This window comes from Chlorocebus sabaeus, chromosome 20, assembly GCF_047675955.1.
Source record: "Chlorocebus sabaeus isolate Y175 chromosome 20, mChlSab1.0.hap1, whole genome shotgun sequence".
NCBI lineage: Eukaryota > Metazoa > Chordata > Mammalia > Primates > Cercopithecidae > Chlorocebus > Chlorocebus sabaeus.
In genome coordinates this window covers 124351694-124369043 of record NC_132923.1, presented here as the reverse complement: position 1 = coordinate 124369043, position 17350 = coordinate 124351694, and the positions used below count along the sequence as shown (strand labels likewise).

General features: G+C 43.3%; 1 protein-coding gene across 5 annotated transcripts in view; it reads left to right on the top strand.

Annotated features, from left to right (window-relative positions):
- Nucleotides 1-17350, top strand: part of VPS13D (vacuolar protein sorting 13 homolog D) — a 289932-nt gene that overhangs the window by 219849 nt on the left and 52733 nt on the right. For all 5 annotated transcript variants that reach the window (XM_007980502.3, XM_007980501.3, XM_007980500.3 and 2 more), the window contains 2 exons: nt 10739-10871; nt 14908-15103. In XM_007980502.3, the coding sequence (XP_007978693.3) occupies nt 10739-10871; nt 14908-15103 (329 nt within the window). The remainder of the gene's footprint in view (nt 1-10738; nt 10872-14907; nt 15104-17350) is intronic.

Sequence of the window (17350 nt, the reverse complement as noted above, 5' to 3'; positions counted from 1 at the left end):
TTTATAAACAAGGATTAATTAGTTCTCTTCTAAGTAAAACGTACATTGAACCAGATCTCTCATTTTCCTATCTTTCTAGTCACTGCAGGTTTTCTCTTAAAAGCAACAAAAGGCACCAGGATAGGCTGTGTAGCCACCTTTGGAAAGGGCAGATGTTGAGTTAAGTGGATTCTGTTCTCTTCCATAGTCCAGGACTTTTCAGACCTGAAATCAGTTAACCTGGAGATGACTAATTCAGGCTCAAGACACCAGATCTGCTGGAAGTAGACGGGTGTGAATTTTTAATGTCCTTTCCCAGGTCACCCTTTGCGGATGGAGAGATAGCAAAGGTTGGAATCCTGACTGAAAGGCCACTGAAGAACCCAAGGGACATCCTAGGCAAATCCTAGGCAAAGACCAGAGGCTTCTGAGGAACTGTTGGGAAGTAGCTAAGCTGCAAGTTTATTTCTATTTTAGCCCATCTGAAAGGTGGGAACATTTGAGTTCATTTTTAAAAGAACCTTCTTTTGACCGTTCATTTGAGCCTGGGATCAAGCCAGTTTTCTAAAGAAATGAGACAGGACTTAATTTAAGTACCTTAGATTTGAACTACCTCCCATTCCCATTCTACCTCCTCCGCAAAAGACAGGTTCAACTTCTTTGTTCTCCCAGATGCTAAAGACCAGTTCCCAGTTGGTGGTCTTACCCAGATACATCACACTTGTGATTGCCCAATTCCCTGGGCATTGCTAGAAGTGAAGTATCAGCTTTGCATGTGTAGCTTTCCCAAAGTACAGGTTTATCTTACCCACCACCATAAAAAGTTAGTTGTTAGAAGCAATAGCTTCGTTTCCACTGTGAATGGTGTATTACTCTTAGTTGGGTCAGAGGTATTTTGAATACCAGAAGACTGGCAAAGATCAGCTGGGTGCAGTGGCTCACACCTGTAATCCCAGCACTTTGGGAGGCCAAGGCGGGCAGATCATGAGGTCAGGAGTTTGAGACCAGCCTGGCCAGCATGGTGAAACCCCGTCTCTACTAAAAATACAAAAATTAGCTGGGCATGGTGGCATGTGCCTGTCATCTCAGTCACTCAGGAGGCTGAGGCAGGAGAATTGCTTGACCCCAGGAAGCGGAGGTTGCAGTGAGCCGAGATCATGCTACTGCACTCCAGCCTGGGTGACAGATTAAGACTCCCTCTCAAAAAAGAAGAAAACAAAAAAAGATGAAGAATGGCAAAGATCAAGAGGAATGAAGACTGAACCAGATGAACTTTCGAAATCTTCTTTTTTTACCCTAGTAGCATGGTTGGTTTTGCCTGCTCTCTATCCATAGTCCTCTTTTGCTTTCACCCTCCTGCCGCCACATCCCCCTATATTTGTGTCTCCATATATGTCCATTACTGGTGCATGAAACAGGCCTTTCCAGAGCAGTAGCTTCTTTTGGAGTTAGTTTGCTTGACCAGACCAGCTCTAACTAAGCAAATGTTTTAGCTTTGGTGCTCTACCTCCTTCAGGAAATCATTCTCCTGTAAGAAGCGGGGGTAGAAGAGGAGACCTCTCCTCCATAGGCAGCACCTCTTGAAATCACTGGTCCCAATCTCCACCCCAGTCTGGCCTCCATCTTTCTTCCTAGTATAAATGGTACATGCTAGTAATGTAAGCTGGTGTGGTGTGATGTGATCCATGTAATGGACATGTACCAAGCCTCCTATTTCTTTGGGGCCTGTTTCAGATTGTGAGAGTAGTAGCTTTGGGAAAAGAAGTGGATTCTAGGCCACGTGGCCTCCGGAAAGGTCTGGGTAATGGAAGTGGGCCAGGTGTCTGAGTTAGGGATATGGATCAAGAAAGAACACTGGAGCCTGACTCCTCTTTCTTGCCCAGATATTTGCATGTAATTTTTCAGAAATTTTTTAATATACTTTTGTCAGCTGCCTTCCTTTGTCAGTTCTGCTACTTGGGAGATAAAAGAGATATGCCCCATGTATCTGTATAATTTTCACTGACATTTAGGAAGGAATTTTTCTACAAAGACAATTGCAAAAGTCATGGTTGGGTTACCTCTCTAGGTTACCCAGTATCACACATAGATACTTAGCAGACTTTTGCTGGAAATGCTCATGGTCTTTTCAGCTTTATCTGTAAAATGAGCATAATAACACTACCTCACAGTATTGTTGTGAGGATTAAGCTAGTTAAATATTTCATTGATGGGAGGCCCCAAAGACAGTGGCTGGCACATGGCGAACATTGTTGGCTGAAGCTTATGATTCCAGAAGTTCAACTGTGGTCTTCAGTACTTGGAAGTTTGCCCTTACCTACTCTGCTACACACTCATCTAAAACTTAATTTATTTAAAGAAATAGTTGGGAACGGATTTCTTTCTAAAAACCTCAAAAAACTTATTCCAAACCCTTAAAACCTATTTTACTTTTGCCACAAGAAGCTCAGCTTATACTGGTGCCCAGCATCTATGATTATTCTCTCTGATGTCACTAGCCTCCTTTCTTCTAAGCCTTTGGCATTAAAGTGAATCTATTTATTCATTTGAAATAAATACAAAGTACTTTGTAAGAATGGAGTTCTGTTGACTAGGAAGGAGATGATCTTGTTCGGTTTCATGTCTAAAGTTCTGTATTTTGCGATTTTAATTGACGTGTTTATGCTTTCCTTTGTTCCAGAATGGGCATGAGGTGATTTCCATAGTTTAGGATGAGACATGCAAGATTCAGTGGGGGTGAAAGAGGAGGGAGCCGGAGAGCACTCATTGGAAGAAAGGATAGGATTTCCAGTAATAACCCTTTGATTTGTGTTTTTTTCCAAGTGCTTTCGTAACCAAGGTCTCCGTGGGTAACTCCATGGGTGGTGTTCTCCCTGTTTTGTAGATGAAGACACTGATCCTAAAGAGAGTGTGTCTTTTGCTCATGTTCACCCAGGTGATACTAATGACAGAGCTGGCATCAGGACTCTGCTTTTGAAAGCCTGTGTGCTTTCTTGGAGTTGAAATAAGTTATCTGCCAAATCAGGCCTTATGGTGTGACCACCATAGAGGGCATTTTTTTCCTGCGTTATAATCTATCTCCTGGTTCAGTACTCAGGCACAAGCTATTTATGCATATTGAAAAACCTTGTAAGGATGGCAAAACTAGAGCGCTCATGGGGTGAGAAGGCGTATTTCCCGTGGCTAGTACTAACTGTGTGGAAACCTATCTTCAGGCTTCCCTCTGTACGCTTTAGCGTTTTCAGCAGTGGACAAGTAGGGGCCTGGCATTTTCAACATGAGCATGCACCCCTTCTGCCAAAAAGTCCTACACTGGGTCCCAGCTGATGAAGAGCTGAAAGGCGGGACACAATTCTGTCCACAGCTGGACTTCAGGATTCATCCTTCCTTCATAATTCTTTATAATCAATGTAGAAAACCCATAGGGAAAATGGGATTTGACTAAGCCCCAACTTCTCTGTGTCGAAGATCAATTGTCTTGATTCTACCTGTGTATATCCTGCTTATTTCTGCACTTTTTAGTTTATACCATACTCCACCAATCCTTTTAAAGGAAAAAGCAAAATCCTATTATGGGAATGCTTCAAACCACTCTGAGCTTCCAGATTAATCTGAAACAGCATCTGAGTTCATAACTGGGTCAGAGTTGCAGAATAGCAAGAGAAACTTGCCAGTTCAGCAGGCGTGTGTCTTGGGTTAGTTAAGACAGCAGGACGGTCCTGAGGCCTGACTTCCTTGCATGTGTTTCAACCTTGTGTGCTGAGATAATTCTGGGTGGCTTTAGATAACTTTGTTTCTTAACTGAAAAAGGAGTGTCTGTTGCCTGATAAGTGTTTATCCGTGAAATAGCAACATGGTGTGCATCTTAGGGTAGGAGGGCTTTCAGATCTCCAGAGACCAGGGAAAAAAAAAAAAAAAAAAAGCAAGGTCGTTGGCTTAGGCATATTACTGGAATTAGGATGTCAGTCCCAACTTTAAAATGCCTCTATTGTTTCTATTCGGGGTCTCCTTTCTGAATTCCTCCCCCTTTTTCTCTTTGCCTTAAGGGCTATACATAATCCATAACCAAGCAGAACTGAAAACAGACAAACACACTCCTAGTGGATAGAAATCTGGAATCCAGAAATGCTTCCTTCTTGCCAAACCTCAACTTGTTCCGTGCCCTTTTTTTTTTTTTTTTTTAATGCCTCTTCCCAGCCTCCCCACCCCTTCGTGATTTGGCTGAGTGAGGACTAGCTGTTTGGTTTGCCTTTTATCAACAATAGATATTCACTGCTTTTCAGGTCACATTTTCCTTTAACTCTTCTCTGTTTACAAGTATCACGAAAGGGTTTTTCAACATCAGGGCAAAACTCACACTCAGAATACTTTTTAACTGTGGGTGTTTGAACAATGTCAAACAGAAGTCAGTGGTGAAGACTTTCATTTTGAAGTGACTTAGGTCTTACATGACTCAAAGGTGGTTTTCCTAGTAGTATATCAGCAGAGTTAAAAATGACTCTGAAGTTGAAAGTCCCACACTACTTCTAAGAAACTTGTAAAAAATGTTGGCCAAATGCTACACCAAACATTTTGCATTAATTATCCTCTTAACTCTTCAAAACAGTCATTTGCAGGCCAGTCTCTGTGGCTCACGCTTGTAATCCTAGCACCTTGGGGGGCCGAGGCAGGCAGATCACCTGAAGCCAGGAGTTTAAGACCAGCCTGGCCAACATGGTGAGACCCTGTCTCTACTAAAAATACAAAAATTAGCCAGGCATGGTTGTGCACAACTGTAATCCCAGCTACGGGAGGCTGAGGCAGGAGAATCACTTGAACCCAGGAGGTGGAGGTTGCAGTAAGCTGTGATCACATCCACACCAGCCTGAGTAACACAGTGAGACTCTGCCAGCAAAAAAAAAAAAAAAAAAAAAAAAAAAAAAGAGCAATCCCTTACTGTGGGTTTAGCAGATGGATAAACTGAGGTTCAGAGAAATTAAGCCTCTTCCAGCAGTATATTTGGTAACTGTCAGGGTAAGATTTGATTCCTTTGCTCCTGTTTGACTACAACATGGCAGCCCCCACAAAGTTCATGGCAGCCTTACTTAGAGGCACAACAGATAGTTGGGTTTTCCAAATTTATGGGTTCAAACATAGCTTATTGCAGACAATGCTGATTAGAATTAGAGCTGTGCTGGTAGCTGAGGTTTGCAGCTGTACAACCTTGTATAGTCTCTGACTTATGGTGATTTGACTTAACGAGTTTTTAACTTGACGATGACGCAAAAGCTATGTGCGTTCAGTAGAAACTGTACTTCAGATTTTGAGTTTTGATCTTCCTGGGCTGGTGACATGTGATCCGATTCTCTCAGTGCTGGGCAGCAGCAGCCGCAGCTCTTAGTTAGCCACGCGATCGTGAAGAGGGAACAAATACTCTACACTGGGCCCTGCTGCCAGACGACTTTGCCCAGCTGTCAGCTAATGTAAGTGTTCTGGGCATGTTTAGATATGTTAGCTGTGTGAAATTCATTTTTACTTACAGCCTTTTCAACTTAAAAATGGGCTTACCCGATGTAATCCCATCATAAGTCAAGGAGCATCTGTACTTGGAAGAATATAAAACTTCTCCATCACACTACAGAGTCCTGCCACTTCTCTCTCTTTTCCTGTTGTATTTGGTTACCATCTTCCCTGGTGACAAGGAAGATACTGCCACCAGCAATTACTCAGTGAGGCAAAGATATTAAAGAGGAAATTTCCATTAGGTAAATAACTGTGAAAGAAGAACCCAAGAGAAGGGAGAGAAATTCAAGCCCCAGCTCCTGTTACACTGGCCAAATACCTTTGGCACCCCATGCTTGCTGAAGATCATAAAAGGGTCAGGAAAACTGATAGGACAGAACAGAGGAACACAGTGGGAATTTTTCCCCTTGCCCCATTCCAGTGTCTACTTGAATTTCAGTTTTATAAAATCAACCCTTCAGAGCCAGGCCCAAAACCCAGGCTAATTTGCAGTGTCTCCATTTGTGTAGACAATGAGATTATTTTGGGAAGGGGGGTGTTGACAGAGTGTGTGTTAGCTATTCAGTAGAACTGGCATCTTGAAGTACTTCTGAGATTTTTACCCCCTTGCTGAAAATATTGCTTTATAGAAGTTAATGACTTTGGACCGTGGCCAGAATTCACAAGCGTGGCATGTGTTGAAGTGAAAGGAAGGGGAAAATCATTGTCTTTGTGAGTGTAACAGCAGATTTTCTGAAGGACATTTTGTTCCTTGGAACCTTTCATTTTAGCTAGAACAACATGCACTTGAAGCCTTAAGTATTTTGTGGACTTGAGATTGCTACAACATGAGGTAGACAGACTTAAGTCTCTGCAAATGCTCCTTCTAGTGTTAAGGTATTATAACCAAAGAGTTACAAATTGTCTGCACATTGCCTTCCAGTTGCTAGTCGCTTTCCCAGTTTAGAAGCCTAGCACACGCTGGGGCTGTTATGCCGTGCTGCAGGTAGCTCCTGCTTTGCTAGGGGGGATGTGCCATGCCAGATGCTTTACGTGCACACTATCTCTGAATCCTCAAGACAGCCCTGCAGAATCCGATTATTCCCATTTTGCATATGAAGAAGTTGAAGTTTAGATAACATAATACTGTTTCTATTGAATGACTCATATGTGTCAGGCTCTTTGCTATGTGCCTTACATGTATTGCCTAATCCTTACAGCATCTTTGTAGGGAATATTTGTATCCCCATTTTGAAAAGGGGGGAAACAGAGGCCCGCAAAGTTTCCTTGTCTGTGATCTCATAGCTGTTGGGTGTCACAGTCAGAATTCAAACTCAGATGTGATTATCTTTCTATTATGTCACATCCATACTTCCCTAGTGAGGTCTTGAAGGCAAGAGACAGAAAGCACTTCTGATTTCTGATTCTCTGTCTCTAGCCTGCCACACGGGTAGGGCTTGCGCACATGTTGGATTGCTTGGTTGACTGGATGTGTAGGGATTTGTACTTGCTCACATCGGGACTCATTTCTCGTTCGTCTGAATAATCTGGACCTCCACCTCTAGGCTTTACTTGTCACAAGACAGTGGGAGGATGGGATCATGAAGGATGGCCTGGGCCAGTCACTCCTTACATGATGGTGTAACTCTTTGGGTATCTCTGCTCTGTTTTGATGACCATCTTCAAAGTCAAGGACCTGGGTAAAAAAGTGCTTCCAAGCTTCAGAGAAGACCAAGGCCAGAGGGCACCCATGATGAGCACCACTGGAATTCCCTCCCTCCACAGCCCGTGTGTTTTCTGCTGTCTTTGAGGGAGAAAGAATGGCTGGGCAGGACTTACCTTCCCACTGAGGTGGGGAATGGGGTAGAATTAAGGCTGTCTAACTAAATTCTTCCATAGTAAAAGGAGGCCACATGCTTTTTGGTAGTCTGGATTCAATACTCAGAGTGCAGTGAACTGGCCCAGGGCCCTGCCTTTACCACTGTGTCCATCATCTAGCTTTGACTTTGGTTTAGTTTCTGTAAAACGTCCTTCCCAGTAAAACCTGATTAACTACTCATCAATACAGGTTTGATTGGATCATAGATTTTAACATCTACTCAAGTTTTCTGAGTTCTCAAAGCTGTGTTTCTAGGGGTGAGTGAAGACTTTTGTAATGGTTGACTGTTAAGTGACAAAGGACAAGTCCGGTTGGCTTGCACAAGCAATTTTTTATGGACAGAGAAACAGGAATTCAGAGAAAAGTCCTACAGTAAGTTGAGATAGGTGTAGGTACCTTTCCATGGCAAAGGTCTTCACCTTACGGAAGAATCCAGCATTAGAGGGAAGAGTGATCTCTTACATCATCTCATCCCATCCTCCTTGGGTCAATACATTGTCTTTGTACAGAGAACACCCAGGACCCAGTTGATGCCGGGGAACTGAGGCTGCCACAGCAGACTTAGTTGGAAATTAAGCTTTTGGCATAGGCTCACTCATCAACTTTGGATATTAAACTCATTTAATTGATGGGAATAGAAGAAGAGGGAGTGATATTGGGCGTTCTGCCTAGATTATTCTTCCATATTCTCTGGAGGGGGGGAAAGTATTATGGGATTTTTAACTTCCTCCTAGTTAGCTGCCAGCAATAGGTAAAAAGCACTTTACCCAATCTCTCTTCCAAGAAAGTCTCTTCTCAAAGAATGTAAGAGCTTGAGAGAAACAGGAAAGACCTGAATAAGACCCTGAAATGGCTGCATTGCTCCTGAGTCTCTTCAGGTGGAGATGTGTCCCCTGGAGACACACAGGACATGGGCACACATCACATAACTGTGGTTCTCAAAGTGTCTGGGGCACCAGAGAGACACGATTTTGTCCAGAACCTGAAGAATGCTGGCAGCCTACATAATTCTAAACATAGCAGGGACTCTTATTGATTCTTTCCAAAACAAAGGTCACATTTCCTCTCTGTAGTTTGTGTCCTGGGTTCCTGCTGACTGTTTTGTGTATACGATTGTTACCTTCCCAAAGAGACTGTCAGTTCTTGAGGGCAGGGTTCAAGGCTGCTGTTTGTTTGTGTCTTCAGCAGTACCTAAATCTGTCCTGGGCCCAGAGAAAGTGCTTAGTAAAGACATTCTACCTTGGGTTGTAGGTCACACAGTGCCAGAGCTGGAAAGGATTTTGGAAACCATAGAGTCCAACACTCTAATGTTATAAGTGGTACCACTCCAAAAACTTACTTGGGAGGCTGGTGTTTATCTGCTGGAAAGAGAGGATTTTATTACGTTAAACTGTAGTGCAAATGACCATAATTCTAAAGCTTCGACAGGCTTCCCTCAAACAGTGTAGCATGTTCCTCCTTGGACTAGTAGCAGAGTAATAAGAACAGTAAGAATGCTAACTAGATACCAGGCCCCCGAGCCATTGTCACGAATGCTTCCAGCTACATGACAAAGTAGATACTCTCACATTCTCTGGATGCAGAGGAGGCTCAGAGGTAGGCCACCTCGCTCAGGATCATGTAGTTACCAGAATGGTCGAGGGAGGACTGGAGCCGGGTTTGGTCAGATGCCCCAGCTTGTGGCCCTTCTCCTATACTGTGATAACTCTTGGATGGGGTCTCTGACTGAAGCCACTCCTTAGTGATTCACGGTGCTAGCAGCATCATGTGGTGTTTCCAGTTGTCCTCAAGGAAGTTATTAATTTTCATTAACTTTAATTCTTTCCTTAGGCAGTAATATGGAAGGCAAGGCAGAAGGCAAACAAATAATGATAGGGGTTACATCTCCAGAAAGATCAGGAATCACTGCCTTAGGTTGTAAAATATTTGGACTGAGTAAAAGGCATGAGTCTTCCCATAGCTTCTTCCAAGAACCATCACTTGACATGGAATTACTGCTGTGTTCACTAGTCCCTCTTCTGTGCCCAGAACTCATGTGTCACTTGTATCAAGAATCCTCATGACTGAGGTTTCCAAGGCAGATCTGATCTGGGTAACACGCATCCCAACCCCCTTGCCAAAGGAGAAAGAAACAGGCCCCCAGATGGCCACCCAGTTCCTGGGCCTTCCAGGCAGGCAGCTTGCCTTGAGGCTTTCCCCTGAGCCTTGTATCTAAGGAACATTCCTGTGAGTTTTCTAAGAGGTTAGTCCTGGGTCATTGGCACTTAAACCACTTGTTTTGGTAGATCCTTCCTGAGAAGGTTAATTATATATTTGATATCCTTCTCTTTTTATGCCTGAATGATGAGGATAAGTACTCTGTGGTTTATTAACTGTCACTTTAAACCTTTTCAGATTGTCTTGTGACAAAACAGAGTTTTATATCCTTTTTATCCCAGCTTTGATGGATGAGACAGCTTTTCTGGTTAAAGTATGCTAGGGTAAATAAAATCTCTGAATTATGGAGAGGGTGGGTTTGCATTTGAAATCATGAGTTCAAGTCTGCCACCTCCTATGAAAGGTGACCTAACCTGTTAATCTTTCCATCGATTTCATTTTTGGCTTTTGACAAATGGAGCTTGGCACCTCATAGGTACTCAGTAATTTTTGAATAAATGAGAGAGAGCATTACTGGAAGGAGTTTGAAGTCTCCAAATATTTGATACCAAACCCTAAAGCAACTGACACATTTCCTGTTTTGAATTCCACTGATTCTTAGAGCAAAGAGCCTATGTTCTTACCATGATACAGTCCCGAAGCTCACTTCTCCTCCCTCAAGACTATTTTGTTATACCTCTCATTTTTTCAGTAAATTTGGAGTAGTATTCTGGAAAGTGAATGTCATTAAAGATTTTTAGTAGTTGCTTTGCAAAGCCTAGTGTCCTCCATTGTATGCATCTCACAATTTGTGTGTGCCCAGTCCTTTTGAGAACCACTCACCTGGGGCAGACAGTATAGGTAACTGCATTTAAAATATTTAAATTTATTTGTATTTAAATTATCGGCCAGGCACAGTGGCTCATGCCTGTAATCCCAGAACTTTGGGAGGCCTGGGTGGGCAGATCACTTGAGGTCAGGAGTTTGAGACTAGCCTGACCAACATGGTGAAACCCTACCTCTACTAAAAGTACAAAAATTAGCCAGGTGTGGTGGTACGCACCTGTAATCTCAGCTACTTGGGAGCCTGAGGCAGGAGAATCACTTGAGCCTGGGAGGCGGAGGTTGCAGTGAGATGAGATCACACCACTGCAGACCAACATGGGCTTATCTAAAATGTATTTAAATTTATTTAAAGTAATTCAAATAGTAAAAATAGTGCTAAGACTTTAAAACTCTTTTCCTGTTTTTAACTCATTCTAGTTTGCTGGAACATTATCAGATGGCTTAGGGAAGACGATGGACAATCGGCATCAGTCAGAGCGGGAGTACATCAGGTACCACGCAGCTACAAGTGGTGAACACCTTGTAGCCGGCATCCATGGCCTGGCTCATGGTAAGTCACAGGTGACACGAAGCTCTGCTGCTGCAGGTCCTCAGAGGCGCCTTTGTGCCAATCTGATTGCAGCTATAAAAAAAGAAAGCTGGGCTGTACGTGATGGCTCAAGCTTTAAATCCCAGCATTTTGGGAGGCTGAGGAGAGCGGATCATGAGGTCAGGAGTTTAAGACCAGCCTGGCCAACACAGTGAAACCCCGCCTCTACTAAAAATACAAAAATTAGGCCAGGTGCAGTGGCTCACACGTGTAATCCCAGCACTTTGGGAGGTTGAGACAGGTGGATCATTTGAGGTGAAGAGTTCGAGACCAGCCTGGCCAACATGGTGAAACCCCGTCTCTACTAGAAATACAAAAATTAGACAGGTGTGGTAGTACACTCCTGTAATCCCAGCTATTCAGGAGGCTGAGGCAGGAGAATTGCTTGAACCCTGGGGGTGGAGGTTGCAATGAGCCGAGATCATGCCACTGCACTCCTGGTGATAGAGCAAGACTCCATTTCAAAAAAAAAGAAAGCTGACAACAGAGGAAATCCTGTGTTGGTGTACCTTCCAAGCTCTCTTACTTTATCCTCCTTGAAGTTGAAATATGACAGCCTGTGAGAACTCCTCATTCGTTTTCTGAATGTTGTGCACATTGCAATTCCTTTCGTTCTCTGGCTTCTGTTCCCAAAGTATCATAAGGTGTGATCAACCAGACCTGTTCTTAGAATTGTAGCTGCTGCTTCTCTTCTTAGAATTGTAACCTCTGCCTTCTCCTTACTGATCATTCCTTCCAAAGAAATTGAAATGGGGCATTGGTGACCAGGTTTGTAGCCTAGGTGTTTTTTAGTTTTGCATAAATGTGCTTTCACTAAAATTCTAAATTTATCTGCCTAAGAGATGTTGGTGATGGCGTGAATGCATTTGGTCTCTGACTTTGAATTCCAACTTCTAATGCTTTAATTCTGAGTCATTTGCCTTTTGTTGCATTTTTCTTAACAATTTCTTAGTACAGCATCCAAGGACCTTGGAACTATAAATCCAGTCCATTTTTCCGACCACCGTCCCTCAGCCATGCTGCACTTTGGCCATGCAGAGCTATGTACTGCTTCCCAGGCGTGCCTCCAAGTCCTTGTTCATGCATGGTCCTGCTCTCCCTCCTCTGCCTCACTTTCTTGTCTATCAAAATCCTACTCAACCTGTAAGTCCCAACTCAAATACATTTTCCCAGCTCGATTAATCCCTGTTAAGAGTTAATGACAGAGCACAGTCTGGGTTGTGTATGTCACCAACTGTGTACATCGAGGTCTCTGATAGATTGAGAATGTGAGGAGGGGAGAAAGACCACTTTGTATTCACCTTTATCCTTGCGTACCTCACATGACACCTGGCACGTAGCTCATGCATAGTAAGGCTCAGTAAATTAAACTCTTTGTACCAGATCCTTAGGAACCATCCAAAACTATCAGAGTCATATCAAGACTGATCAGTAGTAATTATCTGCATTTGGAAGAAGAGGAAGGAATAGAGACAGTGAAAAAATTATATATCTATTTGTGCTTAGGACACGTTTAGAATAGAGTTTTTGTTTTTCAGCTTTCCTAATGATGAGATTTGGATCAAAATGCCTTTGCTTTTCCTAAGGCTGCCCAACCGTAAAGGGAGCTGTCCCTAAGGAGACATCAGGCCAGAAGTGAAATTTGGCTGAAAGTAACTTGTTTATGAATTTTAAAAGTTGAGTGTTGGGCAATCATTTGGGGTTAAGGTTTAATCATTCCTTCTAGTAATGACAGTACATTGGACTTTTCGAAGACTTTTAAAATGAATATGAAATGCTTTGTTATGTATGGTGGCCTTTATCTGGCCAGCATCCTTGCGATGTGGAGAGAGCATGACTGTCCTGCCTTTCTGGATGAACACACAAATGTTCTGAAAAAATGCATGATTGGTTCAAAGTTGCAAAATCACCTCTCATTAAGAATCATTCCTATAATATGTACAGCCTCTCCAGGAGCCAGTGACTTCATCCAAAGAGGATCCACTGAGCTCTGAGTTATATGAAGGCAGTGTGTGAGAGTCTTCCTTTAGGATGAAAAGACCTTTAGAAGATGACAAGAAACAGAATCCACTTAATCCCCTTGGTTAAGAACTGGGAATTGTGCTCAGTTCTCTCTGCAGGCCCTGCTGGACCCAGGTTCAGTCATGTTCTGTCTCTCAGGTTCTAGTCTGAATTCCTATCCTGTGTGTGCTCTGCCAAGAACTTTGTTCACAAAGTATGGGAAGGGGCTGGGTGCAGTGGCTCAGGACAGTAAACCTGGTACTTTAGAAGACCTAGAGGGAGGATTGCTTGAGCCCAGGAATTTAAGGCTGCAGCAAGCTGTGATCATGCCACTGCACTCCAGCCTGGGTGATAGACGGAGACCCTGTTTCTTAAAAAAAAAAAAAAAAAAAAAAAAGTTTGGGAAAGAGATATTGCCTCATTGGAGCAAATTTACCCAGAATCCAAAAGAAACGTTGTGAATTGTTAGTGCATTCTCGCCCAAGGAGTTTCCTTTACCAATTTGTCTCACTAGAGCTGAAGAGTCTGGAGAGCTTCCTCACACCCCACTGTCAGAGGGTAAACATCCTGTGAGTGTCCCTGGCACAGGTCCTGGAGATGCTCCCCGGACAGGCTGCCTCTTCCCTTCAGTGACCGTGACCTCTTCAGCTGCTGCCAGCTTCTGGCCTCTTCTAAGGTGTTTTCAGCCATTGCTGTCAACTTGCAAAATGTTTGGAATGTCTTTTTGACCCGGATTGGACTTTTGAACTGACTTCATTGAGGGTCCCAGCCAGCTTTCATAGCTTTTTGGGGTGCTCTTCATGAAGGTTTTATATAATTGCCTATACCAAATTTCATCAAAGCATGCAGTAACTTTTACCTTATTTCAAGCATCGCGTGGGGTTGGCCAGTCACCCCCATAGTGTTCTTTGAAAACTGCACTGCAGATGTATACCATCGGCTCTCTACATCCACAGATTCAACCAACCATGGATGGAAAATACTTGGGAAAAAAAATATTTTGCAAAGTGCCAGAGAGCAAAATTTGAATTTGCCACACGTTTCAAATACTGTGTTGACTCCGCGCAAATGAAGTGATATGTGGGCATTGTATTAGCTACTGTAAATCATCTAGAGGTGATTTAACCTATACAGGATGGTGTGTATAGGTTATATGCAAGCACCTACAGCACATTATGTAAGGGACTTGAGCATCCTAGGATTTTGGTATCTGCAGGGGGTCCTGGATCAATCCTGCATGGATACTAAGGAACAACTATATTTAGTTATCTCTCTCTGCCCTCCTTCCCTCCCTCCCTCCCTCGGCGTCTCAGTCACCAGGCTGGAGTGCAGTGGCACAATCTTGGCTCACTGCAACCTCCACCTCCTGGGTTCAAGCAATTCTCCTGCCTTAGCCTCCCAAATAGCTGGGACTACAGACGCGCATCCCCACGCCCAGCTAATTTTTGTATTTTTAGTAAAGACAGGGTTTCACCATGTAGGCCAGGATGGTCTCGATCTCTTGACCTCGTGATCTGCCCGCTGCAGCCTCCCTCCCAAAGTGCTAGGATTACGGGTGTGAGCCACCACGCCCAGCCTCTGCCTTATATGTCATAGAATGCCATCATCTTCAGACTTTCCCCAAAGGCCCGATTTTCTAGTCTCTTATTGATTTAATCCTCTATCCGTATCCTCTCCTGATCGTCCATAGGCTGCCCAAGCTCTGGGATCGAAAAATTGGCCACTGTTAACCTCTCAGCTTTTCTTTGATTTTTTTTTTTTTTTAAACTGGAACACACTTTACTTCTGACTAACATGTAACATACATCCTCTGACTCTAGACTTAGTGGGCAAATCTGCAGGATACTCTGTCTGTGAGTTGGCCTGTCTGTGGCCTCTCCGGCACAGAGATTAATAGAATGGCCTTAAGTTATCATTCCATAATCAAGGGGTTTGGCTTTAAATGCTTTTGCTTTTGTCCTTGTCAGGTTATGACAGCCCTTGTCTTTTTCACTAGGTATCATTGGTGGACTGACCAGTGTTATAACTTCGACAGTGGAAGGTGTGAAAACAGAAGGGGGTGTCAGCGGTTTCATATCTGGCCTTGGGAAAGGGCTTGTTGGCACTGTAACCAAGCCAGTGGCAGGCGCCCTGGATTTTGCATCAGAAACAGCCCAGGCAGTGAGAGACACAGCCACACTCAGTGGCCCCAGGTCAGTGGTCGTGGGAAGAGTGGCTTTTGCAGTTACCAGCCTAGGTCTGCTGCTGCTTCTAATCCATATTGATGTGTTTAATTGTGCACTTTCTTAGTTATAGGGTTTTTAATTCAAATACTTATAACTGAAATTTCTGATCTGCCTAAAATAAAAACATGAAAATGAGGTACAGAAACCTGGCATGAATTTTTTCAGATAAATATATATATATATCATATTTTATATATGTTATATATTTTATATATGTATGTATATATAGCATGTTATATATATAGGTGTATATGAGTATGTTATTTTTCTCCACTAGAGAGGTCAGAAATAGGATTAAATTGTTATAAGCTTCTTCTGTTCACCAAGCCAACTGGATCCCCACATGCCCATGAAGAAAACTGTCAGATTGTAGTCTGGTTCTTACTCCTACACCCCGTGGTATAGTTCTAGAATCCCCGCAGTTGCAGTTCACCACGTGGGTCTGTTCCTTCTTAATTTTCCTTCCACTTGAAAGTGCCAGCCCCAGCCTCATAAAGAAAAGTGCCACCTCCCATCCCCCCAGCAGGTCGGCAGTTCTGCTGTGGGATTGCCGCCTGGCCTTGATACCAACTGAGACTGGAAATCAGGGACAGCCCATATGGTTCCACACCCCGCAGAACCCAACCACTTTAACATAGCTATTTGCTTGAATGGCCTATTTTAGCCTCCCTTTTCCAGAGTGACTAGTTGGGGATTCTTATCAACAAAGGGTGTAATGAATGTTAAGGGCCCAGCCAAGCTAGACTCGACTTAAGCCCAGAAGGATTTTGCTGCTGCCTCGATAATAGATTTTCCCTGAGTGAATTAGTACACCCTTTTAGAATGCCTAGGGCCTGGCCCACGTCCACACTCTGTCACTCCCTCAAATAGGATGTGAAGTGAAATTGTCCCCAATTGAAGTGAATCCATTTGTCTGTCACCAGGAAAACGTACTGAAGACACATTACTGCAGTAGGGGAAATGCTCCGATTGTGGACTGGGGCCATGCAGTGTGCTGTGCCAGAATGCCTTCCATCTGGAAGCAGCTGAGCAAACTCTGTATGGTTTACTTTAGTTAAGTTACATTCTATTCTCAGATACAAAACTCAAACAATCCTTGAGTATATTTTGAAGCATTTATGAAGTTGTGGGGAGGGGCAGGCAGTGAGGGGGCTTCGAAAGTATTTCCAGTTAATTTTTCCATCTCTGCTCGAAGCCCAAGAAGTCCACCTCCAGTATTTGTTAAGATAATAAGACTTAATGAAGTGTAAAGCTGAAGACGCCTAAGAGTTCCCAAAGAAGCATGTGTATTCTTAAAATGTCAAAATAGCCAAGGGATTGATTGATAAAAAGGATTCAAGGTATATGTGATAAATGTTTTAAAGATGATTTTGTGCTGTGAAGTTTTAATAATGTTGACAAGAAAGAAATGGCTTGAATTTTATACATTGTCAGCTTGAAAGTCTTGATGAGGTTTTTCATTCTTTTTAGGAGCACAAGTGATGTGGCCACAGTCACTGCAGAAAGAATGAGAGGGACATTCTTGTCATCTTTATTAGTTGTTCAACACTGCCATGTGATCTTGTGTCAGCCAGTACATAGCTGCCATTTACTCATTCCCTGTCAGTAAATAGTCATTGAAAATTCCCTATGAACTCAGGGTTGGGAATAGCAGAAACCAAAACTCTCCCTGCTCTCAAAGAGCTTATAATCAAGCAGGGCAGCAAACATAAAACAATCATATAAACACTTATTTGCTGAAATTGTGACAGTGACATAGAGGAGACTTACAGGGTGCCATGAGACTATGATCAGAGAAGGTGATGGGGAGAAGGAGGGCGGCTAACCTAGTGATCAGGGGAGTTGAGACAGGCTTTTCCAGAGAAGTAAAATTTGAGGTGAAGCCTGGAGTATGAGGTAGGAGTTGGCCAGGTGAAGAGAAGAGAGAATCACCTTCCAGGGAAAAGGGAACCACTGTGTGTGCAACACCAAAAGGAAGGAACTTATCTATGTGCCAGGCATTGTCTTTGTGCTTCCACGTGTGGAATCCCATTTAATCTTCATACTTGATTTACAAATGAAGACAAGACAGTCCAGAGAAGCTTGTCTCGAGTCGTGGAGCTTGTCCACAGCCACGCAGCTGGTCAGAGATGGTAGACCTAGACTCATACCCAGCCTATCTCTTGACCCTGTGTCCAGCACCACTGCGTTGCACCCTGCTACCTCGGTCTCGGT